The sequence below is a fragment of the Myotis yumanensis genome, unplaced genomic scaffold (assembly GCF_028538775.1).
Source record: "Myotis yumanensis isolate MYYU_CA2020_CCGP unplaced genomic scaffold, mMyoYum1.0.hap1 SCAF_2, whole genome shotgun sequence".
NCBI lineage: Eukaryota > Metazoa > Chordata > Mammalia > Chiroptera > Vespertilionidae > Myotis > Myotis yumanensis.
In genome coordinates this window covers 158,902,479-158,914,663 of record NW_027223753.1, presented here as the reverse complement: position 1 = coordinate 158,914,663, position 12,185 = coordinate 158,902,479, and the positions used below count along the sequence as shown (strand labels likewise).

Below are 12,185 nucleotides of genomic sequence, written 5' to 3'. Positions count from 1 at the left end.
TCCATCTCTAGCTTTTGAGGATAATGTTACAGAGGACAACTATAACATTATCCTATAAATGTCTCCTGGTGCTAATTTCAGGAACTTAAAAGATACTGAACTGAACAGACCATTAGTCTAACTCATAAAAATGTTTAAATTCTTAAGAAGAAAACCACAGGAAGAGGTTAGAGAAGAGAATAAGAGTTGGTACAAGAACCAAAAAGAGGGACTCATAGATATTAAAGGAATTGGGATGATTCAATATGGAGAAGAGATGGCGAGTATATCAAATAACTACACTGACGTCTCTAAAATTATAAATTTTCTGCTGGTTAGCAATCTTTATTTTCCCTGATATCAGAACAAGGATTAGTCTTCGACTACAGGATAGAAGGTTAAAATTAGATTTAAGAAAAACAACAACTCCTGATTGAAAAGGATGTAAAAATATTGGAAAAACTGATAATGAAAAGAAATAGCTTTTCTATGTGTCTGTCTTAGAAGATTCTATCTGTCATGGATGATATGGTGTGTTCTTGCTTGGGAAAAGAGGCTCTAAGTGGTAACCTCTGTGAAATTAATCTGTAAAACTTCTGGGGGTGTGATCTTCCATCTTCCTTACTTGAATTTTCCCAACCATGAGTCAGCAATGACAGCTCCCAGAATGGGAGTGAAATAACAGAGGCTGCTGAAGGCATGGTATACAGATGTGGAGGTGTCTTCATTCCAGTGCAGGAAATACAGGAAATACAGGGTCAGCACAGCTGAGGTGGGAAAAAAAAAAATGGAGGCAAAGTAAGATAGGTGCATTAAAGTGACTTATGGAAGAGAAGTACATTTGCTCTATGGTCTTTGAAGGTGATCTTAACCTTCAACACTCCTAGTAGTGAAATGACTGAGGAGTGACTCCCAGGCAGTAGAAGCAGTGCCCATGGGAGCTGTGAATGGGGTGGTGCTTAGTGTACAAATGCAATACTCCTCCCTTCAGTCTATGTTCACACATAGCATCATTTAGGCCAATCATAAAGAATATGATGCTTCTAATATACCTTCCATCTCCTTTTCAGCAACAATCCTATGTAATAAAACGCTAATATGCAAATCGACCAAACAGGGGAATGACCAGTCACTATGATGCTCACTGACCACCATGGGGCAGATGCTCAACAGAAGGAGCTGCCCCCTGGTGGTCAGTGCGCTCCCACAGGGGGAGCACCGCTCAGCTAAAAGCGGGGCTCAAGACTAGTGAGCACAGTGGTGGTGGTGGGAGCATCTCCCACCTCCACAGTAGCGCTAAGGATGTCCAATTGCCACCTTAGGCCCGCTCCCCATCAGTTGAACATCCCCCGAGGGCTCCCGGACTGCAAGAGGGTGCAGGTGGGGCTGAGGGACACTCCCCCCAAGTGCACAAATTTCATGCACTGGGCCTCTAGTACATTCATAAAACTAATATGAAGAATGGAACTCAGATGGTGAGTGTTCTCCCATTTCGATTCTCACAGATTGTGTTCTGGTTTCTATTAGTCCTTTCTATGCTTGGCCTGTATCCGTTATAGGTAAAATCCCATGAGGCATTTATTGGAAGTCCTGGCCAAAGGAAGGGCCCAATTTGGATGAAGACAGAAAGAGTGGATAAGGGAAATAAATGCATACAAGAAAACTAGACATTACAAACATGGAGTGAGGGTGCACGGAGAAGACTTTGGGACACAAAATTACCTTTCATTCCATAATAGGAAAAGCGCTCACAGAATTCATTCACCACAATGAAGATAATGCTCAGTGGATAGTTGGAGCCACAGATTTTCTATGAAGCAGAAAGACAACGGTTCAAGCATGAGCTTCTCATTTAAATCTCTACCATTCCACAGCAGAAAAATGCATTTCTTTTAAGTCACCATGATAGGTAATGTGAGGCAATGATGCCTACTCTTCAAGAAACAGCTATTATCTACTAAAAGTGCTTGCATTGATTGCTGATTTAGGAATGATAGAAGCTATTATGAACATTACTTGTTCTTCATTCATTTAATATGGAACTGCACAGACATTCCTTGATCCTAGACCCAGGATTTACTTATCTTCCCATCACTACTAACTGAAAAGCCTGGGACTCTGGGCAGAATACTTACTATATCTAGGAACATAATGAAGAGGTGACTATGGATAGATTAAAAACAACCCTCCTAAATATTAATATACTAGAAGCCCAGTGCATGAATTCATGCACCAGGGAGGTCCCTCAGCCTGGCCTGCAGGATAGGGCTAAAACTGGCTTTCCAGCATCCCCCAAGGGGTCCTGAATTTCAAGAGGGCACAGGCCAGGCCAAGGGACCCCACCAGTGCATAATTGGGGCCAAGGAGGGATGTGAGAGGTTGGCCAGCCAGGGAGGGACTGCAGGAGTGCTCCAGGGCAGGCCCAGCACATCTCACTCCATCCGGATGGGCCAGACCCCAGAAGCAAGCTAACCTACTGGTTGGAGCATCTGCCACCTGGTGGTCAGTGCATGTCATAGCAACTGGTCAACCGGTCGACTGTCTGCCCCCTGGTGGTCAGTGGACGTCATAGAGAGCAGTTGAGCGGCCTTAGCATATCATTAGCATATTACACTTTGATTGGTTGAACGGCCGACTGGACGACCAAACACTTAGCATATTAGGCTTTTATTATATAGGATGTTAATGTATGATAATAACTTGCTTGAAAGACACAATGAATTGACTTATAACATTCCCAGCTCGCAGCTTGAGAATTCTGCAAGCTGAGGTTTTGTTAATACACTTTCACTAGCTATGTAACATTGTCCCTGGCTGGGGGAACATATTGACCCTGGCCATGTCACTACACCTGTCCTTATGCTTCAGGTCTGTTATTTCAACAAAGTGAGAATACTACTACCTCTTGGCCCATATTAAGAACTTAGTAAATATTGTCCATTATTACTGTATCCTCTTCATTACAGAATTTTGATGTGAGAATTGAATGAGATAATGAATTTGGAAGTGCTTTAACCATTATTACTTCTTTGTTTTTCTATCCTGCCTCCCACTGTAAACTTGAACACATTGTAAGTACTGAATCTATTCTCAAACTTCTCTTGGTGTCCAGCTTAAGACTCTGGACACGGGGAACTAAGGGCTGCGTTTTTATATTGGTAAAGAAAGAACAATCACACACAGTTCTCTAGCACAGGAGTGCTTGCCAAGTTTCCCTGGACTTTCCCATTGCTTTTTCTTTTCTTCACAGAGAAATTCAGAATATACATACAATGAAACATAGCAAAGTCATGGGTCTCAAATGAAAAATTTTGACTATCTCTTCCTGCTGCTTCCCCTCCCAAGTAAAAGAAACCTGTTTAGGTTTTCATGTTAATTCTAACTCCAAGAAAGAATAGTTTTTAATCCCTATTACATCTCAGCCTAAAGCTCCAAGAAGCCAAAGAAGAGAACCGAAAGAACAAGCTTGTTCCTGTCTAAGGCAGACAGGAATCTGGGGACTCACCGGAGGTGGCTTCTTTGGAAGGCTGGGAGGTGGAGGTGGTACCTCTTCAGTGGAGACAGGTGAAAAAAAAGTTTCCTTGGACTCATTTTTCTGGAAGGGATTCATAGCTGGCTCCTTACTCTCTCTCTCTCTTCAAGCATTTGGCTTCGGTAAGCACTTGGGACAGCTGCCAGCCTACTGTGAAAAGTGGGACTTCCTGGGAGGGGAAAAGGGGTGGCTTTAGAAGCTAGGTTTAACCCTGTAGGTGTTGGCTTGAGCAACTGCCTGACCCAGAGCAAAGCATAAATCTATAGGAAAAGAAAGTGTTGGGTCTTAGAGACTAGTTCAAAAGAATAATTATGTAAAAGGAGAATTGTGAACAACACATCATAAGATGGGAAAGACAATGCTGGAGAATTGCAAAAGAATGCATAATAGTTAAGAATGCAATCCTTCAAACATAGATTTAAGCATTGATTTCTGGATAACACAGTTGCCACTTACTGAACACCTATTATAAACAATCTATACTAATAAAGAGCTAATATGCTAATGGTCAATACACCGTAATGGTAATGACCAGATCATTAGCATATTAGCTGGAGCATTGCTCTGGAGATGGGTGGAAGTGGGGAGGCACCTGGAGGAGGCGGGACCATGCCCTGCTGGGGAGGGCAGGGGTGAGAGTGCATAGCGCCCCCCTTACCAGTCCTTCGCCACCCACCACTCACACTCTGAGTGCCCAGCGGCCCACCTGCCAGGGGAAGGAGTACAGCACAGCGGGTGGGAGGCTTCCATGCTCTCCTCTGGTGCCATGGTGGGGTGGTGCTGCTGTGTTGCTCTGGAGACAGGGCGGAAGCAGGGAGGCACCCAGAGAAGGCAGGGCCAGCCCTAGGCGACTCGAGGGACTGAGGGTGGGGCTTAAAGCGGCCAGAAAAGGCCAGAGGGTTTGGGGGCTGGGCCAGGTGTGCTGGAGCTCTGCATGGAGAGGTTCGGGTGTCAAGGCAGGGCGGTGCCGCAATTTCAAATTGCGTGCTGGGCTCCTAGTATACATATAATTACATATAGGGTATGGCAAAAATAGGTTTACAGTTGTATGGAAAAGAATATAGTAATCCTATATAATAAAAGCCTAATATGCAAATTGTTCGACCAGGAGTTCAACTGCTCACTATTATGTGTGCTGACCACCAAGGGGTGGTGCAGAACATGGTGGGCATCAGCGATGCGGTGCTGGCAGTGGGCTGCAGTGGAGGCACTGCCGGCCCGATGGACCTAGACAAGAGTAGGTCTGTGGCAGGATGGTGGAGCAGGTAAGTGGGCAGAGCCAGGCCAAGGCAGGTGTGAGTGGGGGCCTGATCACCTGACAGATGGTGACCAGTGGCTGGCAGGCCCTGATCGCCTGATCAGGGCTGGGCCCCAGGCTGGGACAGGGTACTGGGGGTCGGTGGCAGCGACCAACCTCCCACAGTGCCCAAGTGAGGGGCTGTGACCTCTCGCCAGCTACCTGGGGGTAGGGGTGACAGGAATGGAGGTGCGGTGAGAAAGCGTGCTGCCTGACCGGTTTCCATGCAGTGTCACTGGGTGGCCCAGAGGCCCATGCTATGCCCTGGCCATGGCATCTGGCCGCACTCACTGCATCTCTGTGTGGGGACTTGGGCGCTGTGACTCAGGCGGAGGGGAGTGAGTGGGGGCCCAGGTGCTTCCCAGGGCCCAGAGGTCAGCTGGGACCTGCCCTTCCATGCCAGATGCTTTCACTTCTATCACCGGCCAGGCCTAGGGACCACACCCTTGCAGGAATTTTGTGCACCAGGCCTCTAGTCCTATATAATAAAAGGCTAATATACAAATTGTCCCCTTGGGAGTTCGACCAACCAGGAGTTCGAATATTTGCTATGATGTGCACTGACCACCAAGGGATAGCACAGAATGAAGGAAGGCCCTGGCCAGCAGCTGGGGAAGGAAGGCCCCAGGCAGTAGTCAGAAGGCCCCTATCGGCTCTGATCGCGGGCCAGGCCTAGGGACCCTACCCGTGCAGAAATTTCATGCACCGGGCCTCTAGTAACTAATAATACAAAAATAAACAACATTTCATGTACTCACAACTGTAAATATACTTTTGCCCCACCATGTATATATAATCTATCTACCTATTCTGGAATTCTAGCACTGGAATTTCACCATGACAAATAAAGATTGGTTTTAGTAAATTGAAATTCATTGGAGAGGGGGAGTCAACACAAAATTGAATTTAGAGAGGTAGAAAGATGTTGATTTTTGGTTTTCAACATAATAAAGTTCAAATAGAAATATCCTATAAGCAATTAAAGGCATGGGGCTAAAGGAAATGAGAGAAAAGGGTGGTGATGTACATTTGGGAATCATTCTTCTCCTTTGCTAAATTCATCCCTTGTGCTTTCATCACTTCAAGATGAGTCCATCATTTCATGAATAAATATTTAATTTGAGCAAAAGTTATGAACCAGTTACTTTCTAGGTACTATTGCAAATATCATTTTCCTTATATTTTAGTGGATGAACGCCCAAATACTCCAGAATATAGTTAGACTTTTTCAGAGGAGGAATAAGAACAGGGATGGTGATGACAGATGAATTTTATACATACTGTATTATTTTTACTAATTCAAAAAAGAAAAAAAGGAACAAAGGAGTAGGGTGCCCTTCTAGTTTTCAGTTAAAAGAAAAAGGAAAAGAATGATCAGAGAGCAACAAGAAAAATAAGGAAACCAACTAGGAGGTCGGGAAATAGGAGAATGAATTATTTTATGAGACTATGAGAGAGAACCTATGGCTCTATCCCTTGCAAAATTCTTACATTACTTATTTGAGTAATTTATTGACAAAACCAGGAAAAGTCTGGCCTTTCTTCCATAAACAACCTCAGACTTTGACCATGTTCTCCCAGCTTTTTTTACACGCATCCCCCCTCTGTCCCACAAACCTTTACCTAAAGAGTCCAGCTTCATTTCTGAATGTAGCATTAATAATTAAGCTGTAGTTATTCTTTCAAGAAATATTTCTCTGTCTGGGTTGGTTAATGACCCTACATGCAAAACAAATGAAATTACTAGTCAAGTTAACCACTAGAGGCATAGATGCCTTGAAGAGCTAATTATGTCAATGGCTCTCCTGCTCTAGCCTTGTACTTCTAGAATAGCAGAGCAGATGAAATAGTACCTGTATGCAATGCACTATTTCACTTGTGCTTATAGGTACCCCAAATACCAAACTTTATTGCATTGGTTCTCTGATACTCCTTTGTGTAGATAAAATTCTTCTTTTGATGATGGCAATATAATGCTAGTATTCATACACTGAAATAATATCAGAGATGGAAGAAATCTTAATCTTGTCCTATGTAAAGTAAACTTGCCTGATGATCAGTCATTAATGTTAATTTATATAAGTAATAGAGGCCCAGTGCACGAATTCCTGCACAGGAGGGGCTGCAGGCTGATAGGGGTGGTGGGGGCTCATCAGGGGCAGGGCTGACCGGGGGGAGGGGCTGCAGGAGGTTGGCTGGCCGGCCCCACCCCCTGATCAGCCAGTTTGCTGGCTGCAGTGAGCGTCATAGCAACTGGTCATTCTGGTCATTATGGCATTCTTGTCGCTGGCTTTTTATATATATAGACTAGAGGCTCAGTGCACAAATTCGTGTATTGGTAGGGTCTGGCCAGCCTGCCCCTGATCAGGGAGGGGCCGCGGATGGTTGGCCGTCTGGCCCCATCCCCTAGTTGAACTCCTCGTCGAACTCCCGGTTGAGGGGACAATTTGCATATTAGCCTCTCATTATACAGGACCAGAGGCCTGGAGCACAAAAATTTGTGCACTTGGCGGGGGGGGGGGGGGGGGGGGGGGTCCCACAGTCCAGCCTGTGCCCTCTTGCAGTTTGGGACCCCTTGGGGGATGACCACCTGCTGGCTTAGGCCCGCTCCCCAGAGGATTGGGCCTAAGCTGGCAATCAGACATCCCTCTGGCAGCCAGGGGGCCCTCAGGGATGTCCACTTGCCAGCAGAGAGCAGGCCTAAGCTGCAGTCAGACATCCTTAGCGCTGCTGAGGAGGTGGGAGAGGCTCCCACCACCACCGCTGTACTGGCAGCTGTCAGCCTGGCTTGTGGCTGAGCAGAGCTCCCCTTGTGGGAGTGCACTGACCACCAGGGGGCAGCTCCTGCATTGAGCGTCTGCTCCCTGGTGGTCAGTGTATGTCATAGTGACTAGTCATTCCCAGGCATTCTGCTGTTAGGGTCAATTTGCATATTACCTTATTACCTTTTTATTATATAGGATAGAGGCCTGGTGCATGGGTAGGGGCCGGCTGGTTTGCCCTGAAGGGTGTCCCAGATCAGGGTGGGGGTCCTCCTGGGGTGCCTGGCCAGCCTGGGTGAATGGCTGATGGCTGTTTGCAGGCAAGCCACAGCCCCTTCAGGGTGGGGGTCCCTGCTGGGGTGCCTGGCCAGCCTGGGTGAGGGGCTGATGGCTGTTTGCAGGTTGGCCACAGCCCCTTTAGGGTGGGGGTCCCCCCCTGAGGTGCCTGGCCAGCCTGGATGAGGGGCTGATGGATGTTTGCAGGCTTGTCAAGCCCCTCAGCAGGGACCCTCACCCCATGAGGGTGTGGCCAGCCTGGGTGAGGGGCTGATGGCTGTTTGCAGGCTGGCCATGGGCCCCCAGCAACCCAAGCTCCCAGTGGAGGCTGGGTGGAAACAGGTTTCTGGGATTTATCTTCTATAATTGAAACTTTGTTGCCTTGAGCGGAGGCCACAGCTGGCCAGGGCAGGCGGGAAGCTTGGCTTCCTCCATCATTGGGGCAACCAAGCCTCCTGCTTGCTCTAGCTCTGTGGCTGCCAGCTGCCATCTTGGTTGGGTTAATTTGCATATAGTCGCTCTGATTGGCTGGTGAGCGTGGCTTGGGCATAGCAGAGGTGCGGTCAATTTGCATGTTTCTCATTTATTAGATTAGACTAGAGGCCTGGTGCATGAAATTCATGCATGGATAGGATCCCTAGGCCTGGCTGGTGATTAGGGCTGATAGGGGCCTTCCAGCTACTGGCCAGGGCCTTCCTTCCCCAGCTGCCGGCCTTCCTTTATTCCATGTTGCCCTGTGGTGGTCAACGCACATCATAGCGAGCAATTGAACTCCTGGTCTCCCAGTCAAACTCCTGAGGGGACACTTTGTGTGTGTGTGTGTGTGTGTGTGTGTGTATAAATATATATATATGTATATATATATATATATATATATATATATATATATATGTGTGTGTGTGTGTATATATATGTGTGTGTGTATATATATATATATTTGTATACACATACACAAACAAACAAAAATATACAGGTCCCTTAAAAATTTATCTAAGAATCTGTTTTTTAAATTAAATTTATCAGATTAACATTGGTTAATAACATTATATAAATTTCAGATGTACAACTTTGTAATATAATATCTGTGTAACCTATTGTGTTTTCATCATCAAAAGTCTAGTCTCCTGTCATCTTATAGTTGACCTCCCCAGTTCCCTTTTCCCTCTGGCAACCACAATTCTGTTGTCTGTACCTATGAGTTTTTTGTTTTGTTTTATTGGTTCATTTATTGCTTTTTGTGTTATATCCCACATATTAGTGAAATCATACAGTTCTTTTCTGCTTTTTTCATTTACCATAATAATCTCAAGATCCATCCATGTTGTCACATATGGCAATATTTCATCTTTTACATGACTGAGTAGTATTCCATTGTCTATATGTAATCATCTGTATCCAATCATCCATCTGAGGACACTTAGATTATCTCCACATTTTGGCTATTGTAAATAATGCTGCAACGAACATTGGGGACATATATCTTTACGAGTGTTTTCAATTTTTTTTTCAGGCAGATACCCAGAAGTGGGATTTGTGGGTCGTATCGTAACTCTGTTCTTAATTTTTTGAGGGACATCCATACTGTTTTTCATAGTGGCTTCACCGATTTACATTCTCGCCAGCAGTGTACTAGAATTCCATTTTTTCCTCTCCAACACTTGTTATTTTTTGACTTATTGATAATGGTCATTCTAACAAGTGAGTTCATATCTCAATGTGGTTTTGATGTTCATTTCCCTAATATAATTGGTGACATTGAGCATTTTTTCATATATGTGTTGGCCATCTATATATCTTCTTGAGAAAAGTGTCTATTCAGGTTCTCTGTCCATTTTTGTAATTTTTTTTTTGTATGTGTTTGAGTTGTATGAGTTCTTTATATATTTTGGATATTAGCCCCTTACTGGGGTATCATTAGCAAAGATTTTCTCCCAATTAGGTTGGTTCCCTTTTTGTTTGGTTGATGGTTTCTTTTTCTATGCAGAAGCACTTTAGTTTGATGCAGTCCCATTCACTTATTTTTTGCTTTTACTTCCTTTACCTTTAGGGTCAATATCACAAAAAACCCTTTAAAAGTCTGTAAATTTAGTGCCTGTGTTTTCTTTTATGCATTTTATTGTTTCAGGTGTCATATTCAAGTCTTTAATTCACTTTGAGTTAATTGTTGTGTATGGTGTCAGATGGCAGTCTAGTTTCATTCATTTGCAAGTAGCTTCCCAGTTTTCCCACTTATTGAAGAGATTTTCATTTCTCCCTTGTATATTCTTGGCCCCTTTGTTGAAAATTAGTTGTCATATATGTGTGAGTTTATTTCTGAGGTCTCAGTTCTATTCCATTACTCTGTGTACCTGTTTTTCTGTCAATACCTTACTGTTTTGATTACTATAGATTTGGAGTATAGTTTGAAGTCAGGGAGTGTGATACTTTCGACTTTGAGAACCCATGTTTTTAACAAGAACTTTTAATAATTTTTATGACAGAGATTTAGAGAACCTGGTTTGAATTCCCTCTCCTAGTCTAACCTGAAGAATGTTACAGAAGAGCTCAGAAGGGACAGAGCAAGGATCAGAACTCCAGCCTTCCAAGGCCTATTCTAGAGCCCTATGAGATCAATATGCCTCTTACACCCTATCATTTTTGCTAAGTTGAAAACAGATATTAGGACAAAAAGAAATAGGTTTGAGCACAAACTCTTCAGAGACAAGAAAAAATAACAATGGAAAATTCTAAAATATCTGTGATAAGAGTAACAACATTTTTGTCCTCATTGCTTGACATCAGAGTGACATTTTATAGTCATCTATAGAAAGGAGACTGATGCTCTAAAATGATATACTAATATATTCAGAGAGAAAAGGCAAATATCGAAATAAAAGAAAACGTGTTTAACAGGCATATAAATATAAAATCAGCACACAAAAATAAATTGTATATAAATTCAGCAAAAGCAAATAGAAAGGGGGATTTAAAAAAATAATAATAGCATAAAAAATACCTGGAGGAAATCTAATGAAAGATGTTCAAGACCTCAAAAATCACATGATCTTACTTACATGTGGAATCTAACGAACAAAATAACAAACAAAACAATTCCAGAGACGTGGAAGCATGGAAGAGACTGACAGATCTCAGAAGGAAGGGGAGAGGGGGGCAGAAAGAGATTAACCAAAGAACTTATACGCACACGAGAGGCCTGGTGCATTAATTCGTGCACGGGTGGGGTCCCTTGGGGTGGCCTACAGGAATCAGGCCCCAGCTCATGCCCTCCAGCCTTGCAGCCCCAGCTCGCGCCCCCACAGCTCCATCTGGCACCTAGCCTTGGCCTGATGCTGCCCCCTCACCTGCTCCACCATCCCTCAAGGGCGATCAGTTGGGGCCGGGCCCCTCTGCCCAGCTCCCTCAGCGCCTGGGAGCCAGGTGGTGGCCCCACCTCCCACTGGCCCGGCTGGTCACCCTCTGTAGGGCGATTGACAGGGTCATCAGGCCCCGCTTGCACCTGCCTTGGCCTGATGCCGCCCACTCACCTGCTCCACCATCCCGCTGCGGTCCAGCTCGTCGGGGCCCATCAGGGCCGGCAGCACCTCCACTGTCACCCACTGCCAGCACAGTGTCGCTGATGCCCACCATGTTCCACGCTGCCCCCTGGTGGTCAGTGCACGTCATAGCGAGTGGTTGAACCCCCAGTCAAATGACCACCCGAGGGGGTAATGTGCATATTAGGCTTTTATTATATAGGATATGCATAGTTCATGGATACAGACAATAGTGTGGTGAAGGCCTGGGGTAGGATGGGAACCAGGTGGAGGAGGACAGAGGTGGGGAAGTGGTGGACATCTGTAATACTCTCAACAATAAAAACAAATTAAGCCCTAACCGGTTTGGCTCAGTGGATAGAGCATCGGCCTGCAGACTGAAAGGTCCCAGGTTCGATTCCAGTCAAGGGCATGCACCTTGGTTGCGGGCACATCCCCAGTAGGTGTTCAGGAGGCAGCAGATCAATGTTTCTAACTCTCTATCCCTCTCCCTTCCTCTCTGTAAAAAAAATCAATAAAATATATATTAAAAATTTTTTTAAAAAGAACTTGCTACTGGTCAGTGGCTTTCAACTATAAACTAACATTTATTTTTTCATACAAATAAAAAATGTTAGAGATGTAAATATTAATTATATCAACACTTAACTGTTTATTTTTTCTCTCAAAAGCAAAATAAGAAAATGATGAAAAATATTGAGATAAGTTATTTCATTAAAATAATTATTTAGCTTCACCTTACCCTAAATTATAATTTAATTTTGTCAAGGATTAATAGATTTTCAACAAAAATTTATGGAATACGA

The 12,185-nt window shown here is 44.4% G+C and overlaps 1 protein-coding gene across 2 annotated transcripts in view; it reads right to left on the bottom strand.

The window, feature by feature from the left end:
* SLC15A2 (solute carrier family 15 member 2) overlaps positions 1–3,626 on the bottom strand; it is a 30,278-nt gene extending 26,652 nt beyond the window's left edge. Inside the window, exons 1-3 of one of the 2 annotated variants that reach the window (XM_070406294.1) lie at positions 3,485–3,626; positions 1,702–1,789; positions 605–746 (exon numbers count right to left, since the gene is read on the bottom strand). In XM_070406294.1, coding sequence (XP_070262395.1) covers positions 605–746; positions 1,702–1,789; positions 3,485–3,589 — 335 coding nt within the window. In that variant the 5' untranslated portion in view covers positions 3,590–3,626. The remainder of the gene's footprint in view (positions 1–604; positions 747–1,701; positions 1,790–3,484) is intronic. The other variant, XM_070406295.1, reaches the window with a different exon arrangement.
* Positions 3,627–12,185: the final 8,559 nt, after the last annotated feature.